Source organism: Cicer arietinum, chromosome 5 (assembly GCF_000331145.2).
Source record: "Cicer arietinum cultivar CDC Frontier isolate Library 1 chromosome 5, Cicar.CDCFrontier_v2.0, whole genome shotgun sequence".
Lineage (NCBI taxonomy): Eukaryota > Viridiplantae > Streptophyta > Magnoliopsida > Fabales > Fabaceae > Cicer > Cicer arietinum.
The window spans coordinates 75,433,724-75,454,490 of NC_021164.2; the positions used below are offsets into that span (position 1 = coordinate 75,433,724).

Below are 20,767 nucleotides of genomic sequence, written 5' to 3' on the forward strand. Positions count from 1 at the left end.
TTATAATTAATATAATAAAATAAAAAATATTTTGAATAGAGATAAAATCATAATTTTTAATATTTTAAAAAAATATTAAATATATTCAATATGTATATGTATAAAAAATTTAAAAATTACCATAATAACATGCGGGACGGATTCGGGTGCAGAGTGGATATTACCACTCCCAAACCTGTATTTTAATTCTGAGAAAAATCCGCATCCACATATACACCTAATTTAAACGGATTTTCTCCATACAAATCAAACGGAATCGAATGAATATCCACAAATGCAGATTATGTTGTCATCCATAGATCGTACCACATGTAAATAACCACCGTATAAATAAACAAACAAGTAAAAAGTGCAATTCAATTAATTTCTTACATAACCCCTTTATTTGTCTCCATCAAATATATCACACCAAGGCAAACTCTTGCACATAATAACTTTTTATTTTTAATGAGCTTCTTTTCTCTTTTCACGTTTTCTACAAACTTTTAATATTTGTTTGGGATGTATTTTGCATAATTGAATTGACTAATTCGAGTATTTAAATTCATAGAGACAACAAAAACCAACAAAATTTATTGAAGGTGGTTTTATCGTGCATAGAAAGCCACTTTGGTGATATGTCTATTATTATAGAAAGTTATGCATTGCGTGATGATACAAGAGAAAAAAAGTGAAAGTTAGAAATCAAACAAATAATGCAAAGTTATAGTAACCTTTAAAGTTTAAACTTTGAGAGAAAGTGAGGGTTAACCTGCTTTCTTAACACGACCCATACAACATGTACATATGTTGCCAACTTTTTTGCTTTGGGTCGGTGCTTGTCCCACTCAAACACCATTACTTTAAGAAAACCACCCAAAATTAAACACAATTTCACCTTAAGAAACCCACTTTTAATTGCTCAAAACACCTCCTCCATCTTTGCAAATACCACCCTTAGCACGGATTTGGGTTTTAGTAATTTCATGCAATTTCACTTTGGTCGTTTGATTGAAATTAAATAATTTAAAATATTTGATGTAGTTATTAATTTTTAATAATTGAAATATTAAATTTAAAATTTAAATCGTTTAACTTAAATTCAACAATGATTGATATATTAATAGCAAAAAGGTATGGAATGCGACTGCATTAAATCTATGAAAAATGTTATATATCACGATAAAATAAATAAATTATTATTGATCACAAAAAGAAAATTGATCAATAAAAAGCCTTGAATTATCATACATGAGTAGTTATAGCATTGTCGGATTTGTGTTAAACTTGCCACATAAGTCTTGACGAGTTCGTGAAGTATATATTTGTGACTATCAACTTTTCTCTAAATCCATATATCTCCTTCCTCTTTTTTTCCCTACTATATTCAAAATCAAATACAATTAAGATTAACTCATATAATCAACAATTTTATTTATTTAATGATCAAATATCTAAACTACCCTTCATTTAATATAAATATTTTACATTTCTATTAATCTAATTTATTAGTCATTAGAGGTAATTTAAACAATAAACTTAAAAATTTTATTGAGATTGTAATCATTAAGTATGATGAATAATATTTTTGTGATACACGAAATAAATAATTTTTATTTACGTAGTTTATTAGGATTTATTCCAGAGGAGTATTTGTCTTCCGTCCATTCCAGCGTTGAGTAATGGGTAAGTCACATCAAGGCACATGAAAATTGAAATATTGCCTTTCATGCTTTTCCAAAAAGTAAAAGTTAATTCCTACGGTCTTGTTTTGGGCTTGGAATTTGGACAGCATCTCATTGGTTGGTTGCTATATATCTTAATTTAATTAATGACACAAACACCTTCCTAATATGTCTATGTTCATCTCTCTTTGATTTGTAGTCAAGAATGTGAGGTTTTGCATGATTGAGATTGTGACTGCCAACTATGCTAAACATGCTTTTATTTAAATGCCTTTCTTCCTTTGCAAATGTCACTAAATGTGTACTTAACTTATACTCCATTCATAACTATTATAAGTAAAAAAAAAATTATTTTTATGTGTATTAAGAAATATAGTTAAATTCAATTACTTTTTTAGATTTTATATAAAATACAAATTAAATTTATTAAATTGTCTCTTTTTAATTTTAAATATTTAATATTTAAAATAAATAAATAATGTATTATAAATAATAATATTAAATGATTTAATAATAATTTTATTTTATTTATAATAATGATAAAGATTTAAGTTTTTTTTTTTACTTATATTATAATAATAAATAGAAGAAGCACTTGTATTGTTTTTTGAACAGTGGTGCTTTATGTCATAGAAGAAAACAAAAAACTAAAGACTATGAGTTCGTATGCTTACTTTTGTGAGTTGTATTATACTACTACTATTCTTTATGTACGGATTAAAAATTTGCAAGAATTTCGATCAATAGTATAATTGACCTCAGTACAGCCTTAACTTATAAGCAATAAGTTTTATACTATTGAAATTACATTAATAATGTAATATCATGCGTGCTCTTTTAAATATAAAACTTATAATCATATAAAATAAAAATAGCAAAAGAATGAGACAAACCACAAATGGTAATTGATATATTATCAATTAAAACATTTTTCAATTTTTATTAATTATTCTTTTTTTATTGAATTAAAAGTTAATATCATTTAGATCATGTATGTAAAATTTAATACAAATATAAAATTATTTGATAGTTCTTAAGACTTATGAAAATTAGAGATATTCAATAAACGTGTATAAAAATCTAATTTTGATGTGTTTCGATAACATATCAAATTATTTTAAATTTATAAGTTTTTAAAAATATATAATTTATATAATATAAATCTTCAATTATAAATCAGAAAATATATAAATAAACAAAGTAAAATCAAGAGAAATAAAAAATAAATTAAGATAGATTAAGAGAGGGTTTGACTGAGAGGTCCAAATTCTAGTAACAATGTCATTTATAAAGAAGTTAATATTAAATTTGGAAGAGGCAGCTCTTAAATGTACTTAGATCATTGCATGGATAAATATGTAACCTTTTCATACCGAAAACACTATTTTTTAACTCATACGGAATATACTATTTTAGAAAGAAAAAAAAAAGGATTTTTTATAATTTATTTTAAGCTAAATTGTATTTTTAATTATTTATGTTAGGTTTAGTTTTCAATAATATACATTTTTTTTAATTAATCTTTTATGTTGTATCTTATTTGTAATTTTAACATTTATATTCTCGTTTATTTGTAAAAATGTCATTTTGCATATTGGCTCAATTAATAATAGAATTAATGAATAATGTTACTTATGTTAAAGTATCGGGTTCGATTCCTACCAAAGATATTAGAAAAGCAAAAATTCGCTATTGTTAATGCGATAAATTATAAAAGTAGATAATTTTGATCCTTTAAATTTTTATAAAATACATTTATAATCAGATAAATTTAAATTCATTTTCACTTAAGTTTAACTTTTATCTTTTACCTAAAAGACCACGTAAAAAACTTAATTTAAAAAAACATAAAAAAAGAAAGAAAAAAAATTTATTTAAGAATCCAAACACAAATAACTAAAAGTACAATTTAACCTTTATTTTAATTACTTTAGCTCTTGTATAGTATTTGGAAATTTATCGGTGAAATACATCACCAATAAAATAAATATTTATTTAATTAAATAGTATCTTATAATACAGATAACCAAACTACAAATTTATCATTGTATATTTTTTGGAGTTTAATTGTTATAAACTATTAATGTAAATTTTTTTAAATTATTAATACATCATAATTATTAATAGATATGATTTTAGAGATAATTATAATAAAAATAAAATATATTTAATAATTTAAAGATTGTAATTAATTAATGTATCTCTTTACATTAACTGTTTATATGAATTAAATTATATTTTTTGTTTTTATTTTTAAAACTTAAAAAAATATTTAAGCAACATAATAACTAAATATGACAACAAGGTACGTCGAGCTAGTTTTGCATTTTCTGCCCTAAACTATTGGGAAGAAAATCTACACACGTCTCAATTCTCCCGTTATAGGGATGATATTTAGGTCTCGTTCTTGCCTGAATTAATAGTTATAAAATAACAAATAAATTTAAAAAATTATATTTATTATAATTAATATATTAAAATATAACAATTAGATAATAATAATAAATAAGTATATGTACATAAAACTTTAAAATAATACTAATTTTATTAGTAAAGTAAGATCAGATGTGAAATACATATCTAACACTTTCTACTATCCCACACATCCAAATATAAATTTTAAATAAAAGAATATAAATTTCGAAAGAAAATTTTAATCCACAACTGCACCTTATTAATTTTGAGTTTGAAATTTTAACAAGTAAATCATCGAGTTGAAATTTGAAATTATAAACATCTAATAAATTGGTATCTCAAATTTGTAAAATAGTATAACGGTCATTCATTGAAATTATAAACATCTAACAAATTGGTATCTCAAATTTGTAAAATAGTATAACGCTCATTCATTTTATAATTTGTCCAACAATATAAAAAATTTATCAATTTATTTAGTTAAAAATGAACTCAGTTAACAATGATAAAATGTTACGTTAAGTGAAACACTAACTTTACTTCGTCAAAGAGAGACATTTTATTAAAAATCTAACATTGAAGTCTCACTTTGTTTAATTCCTTGTCCAGTGTCTATAATTTTAGAGCTCCTTATTTTTTTAATTTTTGACAAAGCTCTTCCACAAGTGCATGACACAAAATATGCAGCACACCAAACATAACCTCATGTATAGCAGAAATCAGCCACCGTGAACATTGAACCAATTAAATACATTCATATAGGTAAATTCACATTGTGTTGATTAAGCATAAATAATAAAAAAAAAAAAAAAAAAAAAGAAATTTAACTCTGAAATATGTCTCAGTGATTCGGTTATAGACGGTCTAGGTTGGCTTTGCGTTTGCAGCAAATCCCATTACATCATCACGGGTCCTACTCGTAATTTACTCATAACAAATTGTGCTTCTTTTGTCATTCCAAATCACCAAAAAAGTTTCTGGCATGTTTTAACGTCAAGTGCCGCCCCAACTTTCTTTTTTTAATTTTTATCTATTTTTTGTACAGTAACATTTTTATTTAATGACCCTCCAATTTTATAACAAGAGTTAACTTCACTAGTTGATTAAATAATTAATCAATTATATTTATTTAATACGATAATAAAATTAGAGTTTCATTTTCAATAATTGACAATATAAAAAAAACTTATACACTCAATATATTAATAATTAATTATGTGTATAATTTTAAATTAATAATCTAATAATTATGATAGGTTGACCTGTAAATAAATTTTTTACATTAATATATAATTATAAATTTTTATTAACTGTCATATAAAATTCGTTCATACTAAATGTGTAATATTGATGAAATACCAACTTCATTTATTTAAGATTTATAAATTGCAAAAATTGAAAATTAACCCAAGTTAGTGGTATTGACTACTGTGTGGGAAGAAAGTCCAACACACATATATTTTTTAATAAACATAATTTATTTGATTGTGATTATTATTTTTGATGAAAATGGAAATAATAAAAATAGTATCATCATCATCAGTGCACGTACGTGCACATTCGCTAATTTTGTATTTATACCCCTGAAGCTCCTAACCTCACTCCCTTTTCCCACTTTCTTTTTTCTTACTGTTCAGGTTTTCTCCCTTTCTCCTTTCCTCTCCGGCGGCGTTCTTAATAATCAATCTCAGATATGGCAGCAACCGAATCAGATCTCGACGATTTCCTCAATCTCGATTACGAACTTCGCTATCCAACCCTTGCCGAGACGGAAGCATTCATGACCGGCGTTTGCTCCGCCGCTTTTCAAACTCTGTTACCGGTAACTCTTTTCTCTTTCTCAATGATCTCTTTTTCTCAAATCTGAAACTCAACTGAAAGTAATCTTTTGCCACGTCATCAAACCCTATGTATGACGTGGCACTCTACCATGCAGTTTGTGCCGTTCGCCCAACGCTTCCTTAACCGGAATAACAACAATATACTTTCCGTCTCGAAATAAAATACTAATATGTGACGATTTTTCCTATCCCAAAATTAATTAGATATTTCTTTTGTTTAATTGCTTTCGAAATAATTTATATCTAAAACAGATAGTAGTATGTGTGGAAAGTTTTGTATCGTTTTGGGATGAAGAAAATTTGTTTGTGGACATATTTTGGGGTTAAGAAGGGGCGAAATGAAAGAAAAAAAATGTGGCAGTTGAGTAGTGGGGTTATATGTGGAGGAAATAATTAATTTGTTTGAGTGTGAGTATAACTAGTGTGAACGCAGGACTTTGGGGTGTGGGCCTTATTTTTTATTTATTTTTGTTGTCTTGCTCTCTTTGAATTCGGACCCATTATCTTCATTCATACAGTTTCAAGCACCCAGATTCTTTCATTTTTTTAAATGGTAAATGTTACTAGTATTAATTCCTCCTATTGATATATAGTACTCCTACTATTATCTTGATAAAATAACAGCCTTATGTATACGTGCTTTAGAAAGAAGCTATAGTCTAGTGCTGTGGGAATATTCAATAGTAGAACAGATAAATTGAAGGTAAATTTTGTAGGCTATGACGTCCTTTAAGTCAAAATTAACTCAAAACTTATAAAATAATACTGTGGCTTTTATAAAGATTGGTTGTATTAACAATCAAATTCTAGACTGGTCATCTAAATTTTATTGTATTTTTGTGTGTCAGTTTTTTTTATTATTTAATTTTATAAAAGGATGAAGTGACGAAGGGGAAAAGATTGAAAACCCTTTTAACCAACATCATACTAAATTATGTGATAACTTTTAAGTGTATTAAATATTTACCATATAAATATATATTTGTATATCGAATTAGTAAGTATCGACCAACTACGGATTCAATATTTATCACATCACCACTAAATCAAACTATTAAAGTTCATATAAAATTTACATAAAAATTAATTAAATGTAAAAATTAACGTGTTATTAAATAATTTGATTCTGCCCAACAAAATACTATGGTACTCGAGTGTTCTATGTGCGTAAAATAATTGTGTATAAAATATTGAAACGGAAAAGTTGTGCCTAATTTTTTTATAATTCATTATTGGCCACAACTTCCCTTAATGTCTGAATCACATTTTGCTCTTTATATAAAAGCTGCCACTTCGCTTCACCCACGGATTAAAGAACTAATAAAAGAAGGTTATAAATTATATCAATTCTAATCTTCCTTAATCTCTTTCAATTCTGTTTCTTTCTTTTAATTTTATTTTATTTTGTAATTTTTTCATTAAATTAAAAGTTTAGTAAAATTTAACATAAATTTTTAAAATATTTTGATATGTTATTTAAATTTATGAAGATTAACTATGTTCAATAAAAATACATAAGATATTGATTTTGATTTATCTCTTAATAATATATTAAATAATTTTAAATTCATATAAAATTTTACGTATATAATTGTTGTGATATAAACTTTTAATCTAATAAAAAAATAAACTAAAAAATATAAAATTAAAAGAAATCGAAAAAATTGATAAAATTAAAGGATATTTAGATGAAAATTATTTCTAAAATTATAATAAAACAATATTAAAGCAAATAACAAACTTAACTATTTTCCTGACATAAATATATTTGGAAATAATTTTGATGATTTTAAAATTAATTTATGCAAATGTTAGGAATAATCCTATCAGATCTGTCCATTCAATTATTTGTTTCGGAAATTATAGAGGTAATATTGCTGATAAATAATCAATAATATTTTACAATAAAACTATTTCATTTAAGAAGTTACATTAAAATTATCTTGCAGAAATTTGCATGCTAACGTTTTTTTATATTTGTTATAACTCTTTTCGTCTTCTATGACCTATTAATAATACATGACTTCTTTTTTTGGGTAAAAATATTGTTGGCACGGTCAATACTATTTGAAAATTTGATTTGAAAATATTAAGTATTTGTTTGATTATACGATGACGAAAGTTATTTTTAATTTAATTAATTTTATAAAATTTATTTTTGTTAAAAATAAATTTAGGATAAATGATTATGTTTAGATTTATTTATATGAAAGTTTGTTAAACAATAAATTTAAATAAATTTGAGTGTTTATAAAAAAAGCAATTGAGTCTAAAGGTCATGTTTGAATAAAAAAATCTATAAATCTCAGCAATGTTCTTATCAGTTCCATTTACCAGTGGACTATTTTGCGGGAAGGAAAAACGTACTTTAAAAAAATATATATATATAAACATTGTCATTAGTATTATATATATATATATATATTTTTTTTTCATTAGTATTTAATATACATTGTCATTCTAATTTATGTATTTATTTTAATAATATGATTAATCTACAGTAATAAAAAACAAATCAAGTTTATTTTAGACTTTTTTTGATAAATTTCTTAAAATGATGGATCAATTAAAATGAGCCGTACCAAACCAACAAACTTTTTTTATTTATTTGGTTTGGTTTGAAAATCTGGGCAAACTAAAACCTACTACTTTTATTGATTTTGTTTTTAGGAAAAAACTAAACCAAACACCTATCCAGTACACTTCATAAGATACTGGTGGTACTACTACTATTACCGGACTGAACTTGCGCAGGACTCCTTCTAATAATATAATGTCAACCAACAGAAAGCAATATAATTAAACTCATTGCTTCTAAAAATATAATTAAACCCATTGAGTACCACAAGAATAAATACAATTTTTAGTGAAAATAATTTGAACAAGAGTGGTGTATCGAAATTAGTAGAAATGATCTCATAAACGTGATCCAATTCAACTTGAAATTTATAGGTCGGGTGAATATATCTATCTATCTATGGAATTGGGTATTTCCCACTCGAAACCTGTCTCTTTCTAATCACTTATATGTTCCTACTGTAGAATGAATAGTATATAATATAAAGTCCTAATATTTTTGCCACTATATGCGTGGACCCGTTTTCAAATTTGCGGGTGTTGAAGTGATGCCTTTGCCCTGTTGCTGTATTGCATGTAAAGGGAAAAAAAAAAAAAAAGAAACGGAGAGAGAGGTTATTGACTACGGAAGCTTTTTTTCCCTGAAAAGACTACGAAAGCTTTTAATAACAATAATAATAATAATAATAACCTTTAAGATGAATTTATTTTAGAAAATGAGTAAAATGTTGCATGAAATTACAACTTATGCTTTGATGATTGAATCGCAGGATGTGGTGGCTTCATTTTCAACTTGTGGTGGACTAACAGACTCTCAAAATCTTACTTCCAAACATTCCACCATCACTGCCACTATTGATTCTCAGTCATCCATTTATGGCACTGGTAATGAATTATATGTGCCACTATGCAGTACTATTGTATACTTTCTCTCTCTAATTACAAGTCCTCTTCTAAAAAGTACTCTTCTTATTTATAAGCACGTTTTGCTTTTTTACTAAGTAGAAAATAAATTTAATGTGTCTATTTTTATATGTAAACGTTGCTAAAATTCCGTGTGTACATGAATATTTAATTTGTCTTTAAATCTTTCAAGACAGTATTAGAATTAATAAGAAGTATGTTTGAGAAAATAACAATAAAAATGTATGTAATAAATTACAAAATAGTTTATATTTAGAGACAATTTTTTTTAATGAGTACTTATAATTAGGGACAAAGCTAGTACTTTATTAATTTATCTTAAAAGATGAAAAACTGAATTCATTTAAATACAAATGACATTTTAGAAACGCCAACACATTAAAAAGACATATTAAATTTATTGTAGACTTTTCTTAATATATGTGAAAACAATATGCACTTATAATTGGAGACGGACAAAGTAGTATAAGTGCCATTCATCATGTCATGCCATTATTAACCTTCCTCTATGTTTGTATTGGAGCACAAGAGTATACATATCTCATTTAGTTTGACATTGTTGATTGAATTGCAAAAATTTTCAGTTGGAAGCCCAGTTTCAGTTTCAGCTAACAAACCAAACGGCAGAGAGAATCATACCAAAGGGACTACAAGTGGTTCCTCTGAGCCGTCTGATGAGGATGATGAAACAGGTCCTTGTGAACAAAGCACAAATCCACTTCATATGAAACGCCTTAGAAGGTATGTCGGTCAAATTAAAGCACTTATTATAGGATAGGAGTTGGACAATAAAAATACAACATTTTTTATGAGTTTTATTTTAAAATGATATCATGACATGATTTCAGAAAGGTTTCGAATCGGGATTCAGCCAGGAGGTCAAGGCAAAGAAAACAAGCTCATTTGGCTGAACTCGAGTCTCAGGTAACTAATTCATGTTTTGCATCATAACGAACTTTTGAATATCTCAATTCTATATTGCCTACATTAGTATGATAACCAAAGTCACGCGAACCATTTATGCACGGGTATTTTGCTAGTTATCTCGAAAGTTAGTTAGTTTCAAGAGCAAATTCTTTGAGCCTTGCAATTTCAGTGACTAAATTCATTCATTTGTTGACTAAATTCTCGATTTTTTTTTAAATTGATTCATAATCTTTTGTGAGATGCATAAGTAGTAATCATTTAATCTTCATTTGATATTTGACTTCTCTGCAGGTTGAAAAACTGAAACTGGAAAATGCAACCTTATACAAGCAGTTTAGTGATGCTAGTCAACAATTTCATGATGCGGATACAAATAACCGAGTGTTAAAATCAGATGTAGAAGCTTTGAGAGCTAAGGTATGTGTGTTTGAGGAGCTAGCTTCTATAATTAAACATACAAGAATAAATTTGAATGACTAAAGAAATTAATTTCTATATACTATTATGTTATAGGTGAAGTTAGCTGAGGATATGGTCACTAGGAGCTCTTTTAACACAACATTAAACAACCAGTTTCTTCATAATCAGTGTCAATTGAACACACCACCACAACTCAACTCGGCTACAATGCGCCGCATGTCACATGTTGCGCCAACCATCAATGTCCAGCAGGGAAATGGTATCTCATATGGCGGTGAACACAATTCAAATCTTGTTGGGTTTGGAAACTTGGACATGACTTACAACGATGTCGTCGACAATGGAGTTTTAAGCAATGCTTTGAGCTGTGTGACTATCTGGCCATAAAGGTTTCACCTGATCATCACTTGATCCAACTTTATATGCCGTGTATTTTCTATTTTATTAGTAGATTAAGTTATTGTCTTAAGGTAGGTCTCTCTTTAATTATTATGGTAATCAAAATAGTGTGTTTTCATGTTGTATTTTGTATAAAAAGGACTTGAACTTGATTACTATGTGCATTTTTCTGATAGTAATTCATTGTGAGAAAAATGAACTCTCACTTTGTCATATTATTCAATAGATCTCTCAATAATGTCACACTTATGCTAATTACAGTTATTAACAGAAACACTATGTAATGTTCTGTTTTTCATCTTAGTTTAATTATTATTTAATATTGTTTTAGGTCCCGTTGCACCCATTCAATGAATTCATGTGCCAAACACCTGGCAAGAATCATTAGGCAGCGTTTCACCAAATTTGCTAAGATTTTTTCCTTGTTTCATAACCGCATTTATCTTATTGTTTCTGTACATATTTTCGTTTGCTCAGAAACCTATGATGCTAAATTACCAAAAAATACTATGATGTTATAAACAAGCAGCATATATAGAATATACATGTCAAATAAAGATCGATGGAATTCATAAAATGTAGACACAAACTATGACCAGAAAATTCAATTATGTTCTAGAAGGTAGAAATCATGCATGACACATACTAAATGGGATTTGTCTGAAAATTTACAATTAAGATTGATGGAAACAAATGGTGCAAAAAAACTTCATATTTGATTTTCATCATAGAATTATACTGAATCAAATCATTTTAATTTAATTTATTTAATTTAATATTATACAATTGAGAGCTGAATAATAATAATAATAATTATCATATTCTCCTAAAATCGATGAATGAATAAAGTAGTAGTAGTAGTACTACTACTATCCCATCATCAATTCAAACTCACCAAAATCAACTTTTCCATCAAAGTTCAAATCCACAACCTTCACCATCTTTTCAATTGTATTCATATCCCAACCTTTATCCAAACCCAAACAATCAAGCACCCTTTTCAACTCCATTGCATCTATATATCCATCACCATCCTCATCAAATATTTTGAATGCTTCAACCAATAACTCACTTCTCTTTGACATGTCTTCCAATTCACCAAGTACTTCTTCCACGCCCACTTCATCGTCATCATCCTCAATTTCTGAAACCTTTTCCTTCTGATCAGAACTATATATCAAACCAAGCTTCTCCACAACTTGTCTAGCATTTTCTTTCTTGATTTTTCCATTGTTTTCCATTCCAAAAACAGTAACAAGAGCACTAACCATCCTTTCATCAAGGTTTAGCATGTTTTGTTGCTTGCATGTTGTTGTTTGTTCATGTTGATCGTGATTGTGATGTTGTGACATAGAGTTTTGTGGTGAGTTTTTGAATGCTTGTAAAAAGTCTAAGATGAATCGGGAACATGCTTCTGTTATACCCATTTGACCTTTAATAGAAAAAACAAAAACTTTGATATATGATTCTTGAATACTACTTTGTTACAAAAAAAAAAAAAAAAAGATAACAAGTAAGTAATAGGAAGCAAGTGTGTAAGATTTTGGTTCAATGCTTAAAACTTGTGTGACATCTCTTTTATAGTTAAATCACTTCTATTACACCCTTGGTTCCATTGTAAATTACTCATGTGCCACTGTATGGTGGAATTATGAATTGATAATGTTAATTATTGTATGGAATTTTATATTTGATATTATAGAGTTCCAAGGCAGCTGGCAGATCAATTGAATGAGTTAAGTAGCTAATCTGTATGTATATTAGATTAAATTTGATTAGATGCATTGTTAATTTTGGTTTACTATTGTTTCTAAAGGTATGACAACTTGACAAGTTTACATAGAGCACTATAATCACTCCATAGTGAGTAGTGTTCATTTATCAGGAATTTAGGATCAAATAACAAATTGTATTTTATGTATGTTCTGTTTAGTTGTTTAGTATTGACTATTATGGTATAGTATAAAAATTTGAAAGTGATATACACATACTAATATTACAATGTACAATGCACATTTCTTAACTTTTTTTTTTTTTTTTTTATCAAAACCATATTTTTTAAACATCTTGTTCCCCACCCAGCGGACACTTTTCCGTCACCGCCTTCATTTTTGCATAATTGGGTTTTAACAATTATTTAAATCAAGCCAAATATAAGTATCACAATTGCTTAATTTTATCTTGTTGTAGTGCTCCAAGATGTAATTCACAATCGAAATAACTCAATAGCAACATTATTAGACTCTAAATCGAATCAGATTTGTGCTAATGAATGTGCAGAAACCGCGTTTTGTTGCTGTGCCAACAAATATTTTATTTTATTTTTGGATCATTTTGTTGGGCTTTCGGCTTGCATTAATTGTTGTTCATATCACGTGCACTTTTTTAATTAATTGACAGATTTAATTTGAATATTTTGGAGAGATGGAAATCCGATCCAGAGTTGATACTTTTTCTTTTGAAATGAATTATAAGAAATTGCAACATTGGCCACATTCTATAAAGATTGCTTATTCCCCATCGTTGCTAACTCTTTTTCGAGACATCTTAGAAATCATTTTCTCTACGGAGAGAACAACAAAACAGTTACAAAAAAAACACTCAATAACACTAACATAAAACATAAAAAGTCAGAAACTCGCCCAAATATCTTTTGAGCCTCCTAGAATTTAAAGATACACATAGTAGTCCAATAATCCAAGAAAGTAGCAAGACAACATATATACATTAGTAGTGTGTCATGTACTATATCTAGACTTTGACTTGCTTCTATTATTTCCTCTACTACCCTTTGGTTTTTTTTTTCTTCTAAATTATCCCCTTATTTTCAATGACAATAACTACAAATTGAGATGAAGAATCATGTGCCTTCCTTCTCATCTCCTCATTCAAAACACCATCCTTGATCGTTTCCAAAGAAAAAACACATTTAAGAGTAGAACTCATTATAAAAACATGAAATGTCTCCCAAGACTCTAGTAAATATAACAATAGAAATTGTCTCCAGAGCTCATTATCAAACTTGATACGCATTCTTGACATCTGATCAAGGAGCCTTTGAAATTCACTTTAGTGGTCCGAAATGGACGTTCTCTCCTTATACTTCAAACTTAAGAAACTATTTCACCAAGAACACTTTATTATTCCCTGATTTAGAGGAAACCAAAGTTTGTATTGTATCCCACATAGTTTTTACATTTGTCTAATTAGCAATACGATTATAAACATTATCTTCTACGCATTGCCTAACAAAACCACATACATGTTGATGTTCAAAATCCCATTCTTCCAAAGATTTACCATCCGACCTTTTAGAACTAAAAATGCGAAGATGCATTTTCTTCACAAATAACAAATCTTTCATCTTGCCCTTCCACAAATGGTAATTAATACAATTCAAGCATACCATCTTTATATTCATATTTGCCTTCATTCTTCAAGCAAGTCAAATAGCCCTTTAACTAAGAATTTTGATACCACTTTGATAAGAATAAACAAAAATACAATAACTAGTAATACGCAACGGATATAAAATTCCTCCAACTTGCAACAATTCGTGAGAAACAACAACTAATATATATGGCAACAAATTGACCAAAATAAAAAAAAATGTAAAGAACACTGATATTTTAGCGTGAAAAACACCTAAATGCAAGGGTAACAATCACATGTCGTCAAGAACAAAGAAATAACTTCACTATAATCACATAAGGGTACAAAAGAGTCTCAATGATGCACAAATTGTGCCTGCAACCAGTCAAGATAACAAAGCATTAAAGCTTACAAATGAAAAACAAATACTATTGTGCGAGCATTGTTTTTCCCTCTCCGGATGTCATTTCGTTGATTCGTCCCTTGAAACGAAGATATGTATGTTTCAAACCTTCTATCCGAAAATCAGTCTGATCCAACAGTTAACAAATGCGCAATCGATATTTTTCTTAGACTAATTTGACAAAACCGGAAATAGGGTTTATTCTTCTATTTTCTCTTTTAGTGGTTGTCTTTTCTGTCAAAATAGTTTATCTCTTACAACCCTACTCAAACTCCTATCCAATTAAATAAGTGAGACATATAAGCTAAATATTTAGGCATTTCTCTATGTAAGAAATGACCCAAGTACCCAACAGTGAGCATAATTAAAGTTTGCACCTTAACTTCAAACAGAAGAAGCAAAAAGAAGAAGAAAAAAAAAAGCAATAACAAATTTTTAGAATAATTTTTTATGATTTGTTTACCCCTATCTATGTTACATAGAAAAACAGAAACCTTATCTAGAAAACTACAGCTGAGCAAAAATTAGAATATAGAAACAAATGGAAAATAGGAATCACAATAGTTAAAGTAAAAAAAAGAAATGAATTAACACTTAGGTTGAATTTAGTTAAAAATAAGTTTTTTTTTTTCTTTTCAAATCAGACCATTAATGGCGGACGATTGAATGACGTAGCCATTCACTAAGTACTCAACAATAGTGACAACCATCTAACAACCCAATATTATACCATACTTATCCAAAGATCATTAAAGTGAAGGGAAAACCAATTATTGCATTTGTGACGTTAAATTAGAGAGAACAAAATAACATACGTTGAAAAATAGCTTGGAAGTAACACGTATACAAACAAATGGCCACAATATATAACATGTCACTCTATATAATACCTTAGCTCTCAAATGCCCATTAGAAAATACATCTGAAAAAATCCATTATCAAAAAAGTTTTTCAACCAGACCATTAACTACACAAAAACGAATAGTCTAGCAGACTTGTGTACTGGTATGGACCAAACAAACTATTCAATATTATCAAAACTACATAAGAGATTTTGGTTTGGAAATGTCTAACTAATATGCTAACTTAAAGTTTGTGCCTGGTGAACAGGTTAATACAATGAAATCATGTTTGAGGATACCTAATATTATTCATAAAAGGCTTAATCTTAAAGTATCATTCGATATATCAATCCAAAAAAGATTAACATGTTAATACAATGAAATCATGTTTGAGGAGACCCAATAATATTCATAAAAGGCTTAATCTTGAGGTGTCATTCGATATATCAATCCAAAAAAGATTATACAAATGAATACATACATGAGGTGGATATGCTTACATCAAGTGTAATTCTTTTTTGGGACATTATTTTTTTTGAAAAATGCTAATAACAGTGAGGTCCAAACCAAGGTTAACCGATCTAGCCCAAGTCCCCTATAAATCTTGGACTCAACTCATTGGTCTAATTCATGTAACAAGGATAACTGAACACTAAAGATAATAGGATAACTGAATACTAAAGATAATTGACTATCAAAGTCTTAATGGTTGTCATTAGTCCTCATCTAAAGATTGGTCATAACATATGTAATAGCTTCCATTAATATTAACGAAATCTCTCAACAAATCATTATATTGATCTAGGGCTTCAATTACCTAGTAACTCGGGCCGCAAAACCATTGTAAATAAGGGGTTCGCCTCCCATATAACACACATATTTCATTACCCTAAAATGTTAAATCCTAATATTACCCTTCCTTACTTCGACAAACAAAGTGTCTTTGCAGGTACCCCTTTTTCGCATTAGAGCAAGAACATATGAGAAGTTAATGGATCGACATCAATCGATCATCATCTAGAGGTGATAAATTTGGTGTTCTCAAACAAAAATATCAATGTTCCATGCAAAATAGTGGTTACTCTTTAAAACGACTAGACACATGTTTGGATGAGAGAATACTTCATTATACATACTTAGATTTTTTCACATAATCAATTTGAATGTCACATCAATTAAAATGCGACACATCACAACATTTGAGTTAAGAAAAATGGGTTGAGACCATAACAACAAAAATTGTGATACTATAGAGACAAAAAAGTTTGATTTTACATCGAGAAACTATTTTTTGATTTGAGTAAAATAAGATAACTAAAAGTACAATTAAACCATAAATATTTTATGAATTAATATTTGGAGAATTAAGCGTGTGTTTGGCTACGCATTGGACAATGAATTCTCACGTAATGATGTCTTTTAGATGTTATTTTTTTTTTATTTAAAAACAAATGATATTCATTGATTCAAATTGTATAGTAGATTAATGCAATACAAATTCAAAATTGTTAAAAATATAAATGATAAATCAACAAACATACTCACAACACTCAAATTAATAATGTAAAATGACAACATAACACAAAATGGCAACATATCTATAAATATGATAAAATTAAAGTGTTCAAAATATCTATGTATTCAAATTTGTAACGTTGACAATGTCATAATCATGGATGAAATCTGTTATCAATCAAAGCTATTATGCTACTCTGAACCAAAATAAACATCACACAAAAACGAGAACACCAAGATTGAAAAATAAAAAATCGCATTCAAACAACATCAAAATTTAAATAAAAAAAACTAAAATTATATGAAAACTATTTATTTAAATAAAATAAAAGAGAAAGAAAATTCGGAGAAATGATATTAGATTCTAGTGAACCTGCATAAAGTAAAATATATAATAAGATTTCAAACATAACATAAGTAGGATGTTTGCTTGAATATTATTCTTAGCCAAATTCGAAAGTTATTGATAAATTGTAAAGTGGTTGCCACAATCAAATAAAAAATTGGCTACCAATATCGACATATACTTTTAATTTTTTGAAGTATAGGACTTTAGCAACGAGTTGGGCTTTGGGCTTGACAGCAAACTGGGTCCGTCTATTACCGCTCGGCCTGAAGCGGGTGAAGGGAATTGGGCGGGTTGGACTAGTTTCTGACGGGTCCGACATATAATAAATTAGAGTTCAAAGGGGTAGGAACGGACAGGTTCGAGTCATAGATTTGAAATCGACGGTGACCGATCCGCCCGAATATAGATTTATTATTATTATTGATTATAATTTTTGGTTTTGGGCTGGATATTTACTAAGTCCAATTTGATCCAACTCAATCCTAATTTCAACACTCACACAACCACACCATCACCATCACCAAACCCTACTTTCAACCTCTCGAGTTCTCTCTCCACTCACACACAAGAACTATTCCTTTAGGTTGTTATCACTCAACACTCTCACAAGTCACAACGACTAACCCTAATTCTCTCAAGTCTCAACGACGACCAACGTCTCTTCTCTCTCCTACAAGTTGTTATCGCTTACTATTCCTTCTATCTTTACTCTTTAATTTATCGTTCTACACTTTTCGGTCTCTTAGATATTGTTTTTAAAAAAATGAAATTTTTCATCTTTGTTGTTTTAAATTTGTTGATCTTGTTTTAATCTCTTTTGCAATCGTTCTTTCTTTTATTTTTGTATAAGGGTTATTATTTCTTTTTATCATGATTGGGGTTTTGATTTAGCTATTTTTCTACTTGAGTTTACTAGAGTTTAGATTTTTTTGGCTGTTGTTTTTCTATATTTGGATTTTGATTTAGTTTTCTTCATCTTTGTAATAAATATGTTGATTCAGTTTGTTGGTTTGAGATTGTTATTAAATTTTTTATATTTATTTACTTTTTTTATCTACTGATTTTTATTTATATGACTAACTTTAAATTGTTTGTTTCTGCATTTTCTAGATTTGTCTATGCATTTTCCAGATTTGAGAGGTAAAATATATTATTAATTTTATTTTTTTGTTATTTTTTTAGATTTGTTGATTTTATTTCATATAACTAACATATTTTTTGTTTCATTTTCTGTGCTAATTGATTTCCATATCTGCAAGGTAATATTCTTTTATTTATATTATGTTTATGTTATAATATTTATATGGGTTGCTTTTCGTTATAATATTTTTCCAGCATATTAATACTAATGATTTCTAACCACTATTTTCTTTACTTTTTTGTTTCCAGATCTGGAAGGTTTTTTCCTTTCTTATGTTATCTTTATGTTATTCTATGTTTTTGTGTGCTTTTTATCTGCTAATCAGTAATTGTTTTATAGATTTAATGTTTTAAAGCATTGTTGAAAGAAAATAAATGTACTATTAATATATTCCTATTACATTTTTTTTAATTAACTTGCTTATTTTTGCATTTATAAAGATAATTAATGATTTCTAATTATTGCTTTGATGTTTGTTGGTGTTGGACTGAAGCTATTATCTATTATTGTAGTATGCTGTTTTGTTTAGTTTACATTTCATAAAATATTTAGATGTTATAAATATGAATGGACAATGTATATTAAGTTTACATTTTACACGATAGTTGGATTTATAAACATGCTTACATCTCAACTTATAAATTGTATATATTAATATTGTTTCGATGATTATTTTTTATCTATAACAACTAAAAATTAGAGCTATAAAATGTTAATGACAAAAGAAAATTGGGATAAAATTGCTATTTTTAAAGGAAAAATTAAAATAGTTATATAAACAGAAATTATGGACAAAAAAATAAAAAAATGACTTTAATTTGAAAATATCTAACAATGAATGGACCAAAATATATAGTTAGGCAAAACAAATTTATTTTTATAAAAACACTAAATGACCCATAAAATCAATCCGTAGAAAATCATCCGTTAATCTGTGACCCGTTGTATCTTTTATCTGACTAAACCGAACTATTTATTGGACGGAAATGGGCCTGTATTTTTTATTTGTGGATTGGGTTGGTTAGAATTTTTGGACTCAAACCCGCCCTAGTCGGCCCGTTGTCCACCCCTAACGAGTATACCAAATAGCAATCGGTGACTTAATTTTTTTTTTTGGAAACATTTTTAATAAAAAAGAAAGTCAAATACATAAACTTTACACTTATTATTGATATTTCAATTAGGTTGACTTTCCAATAACTATTTAGTTAAAAATATTTAATTTTCAATTTTATAATAATATATGTGAATTTGATTTTAATAAAAAATTAAATCTTCCTTTTTGGTATATTATAACAAAAAAAATATTTTAATTTTAACCAGACATTTTTTTTACTCTTAATTTTAACTAAACTTTATTTTTGATTCATAGTTTTAAGCAAACTAAACTATACATCATGGGCAACATGTATTGTTAAGGATATGCGACCATACACCATACATGTACTATCATGTAACTCAACTACTTTTGTTGGTTCATTTCAAACCTTCATTGGCGGCAGTGATGGGTGTATGTATATACACACCTACCCACAACACAGCTACTCAACTACATTCCTCATTATTCTTAAAAAAAAAAAAAACTTTCTCATTATTATTTTTATTATTTATTATTACTGATTATTGATACAAAATATCATATCTTCTCTTCACACCCCTCTCTCATTATCTAATATATTTGAATATTCAACTAATTATATTGAAAGGATGATAATAAATATAGAATATTCACATAATAAAAACATTCGAGAAATATTTTAATGTAAGTTAATTTTTTTTATGGTAAAATATAACGAATTTAAAAAAATAGTAATTTGATAATGTTATTTACTTATTTATTTATTTTTAACAAGTATGTAAGATACTTTTGGTCGGTACAAGTTGTTGAATATTGAATATCGATAGATAGTGAGTAAAACTATCTTCCATCAATAAATTATTAGATTTTGATAGGCCTCGCTTGCCACATGTTTAGATT

At 27.6% G+C, this 20,767-nt stretch overlaps 2 protein-coding genes and 1 long non-coding RNA gene across 3 annotated transcripts; 2 read left to right on the forward strand and 1 right to left on the reverse strand.

Annotated features, from left to right (window-relative positions):
- The first annotated feature begins 5,609 nt into the window (after positions 1-5,609).
- On the forward strand, positions 5,610-11,380 carry LOC101513177 (bZIP transcription factor RISBZ4-like). Its single transcript, XM_004501150.4, has 6 exons — positions 5,610-5,901; positions 9,268-9,382; positions 10,006-10,162; positions 10,270-10,345; positions 10,640-10,765; positions 10,862-11,380. Exons 1-6 carry the CDS (start codon positions 5,773-5,775, stop codon positions 11,153-11,155), a joined length of 897 nt encoding a protein of 298 aa, XP_004501207.1. The 5' UTR covers positions 5,610-5,772; the 3' UTR covers positions 11,156-11,380.
- A 526-nt stretch (positions 11,381-11,906) lies between these two features.
- LOC101512848 (calmodulin-like protein 3) lies at positions 11,907-12,714 on the reverse strand. Its single transcript, XM_004501149.4, has one exon. It carries the CDS (start codon positions 12,592-12,594, stop codon positions 12,037-12,039), a length of 558 nt encoding a protein of 185 aa, XP_004501206.1. The 5' UTR covers positions 12,595-12,714; the 3' UTR covers positions 11,907-12,036.
- A 5,438-nt stretch (positions 12,715-18,152) lies between these two features.
- Positions 18,153-19,153, forward strand: LOC113786537 (uncharacterized). The gene is made up of 3 exons (XR_003472758.2): positions 18,153-18,324; positions 18,759-18,788; positions 19,038-19,153. It is a non-coding gene; the product is annotated as an uncharacterized lncRNA (long non-coding RNA).
- The last annotated feature ends 1,614 nt before the right edge of the window (positions 19,154-20,767 follow it).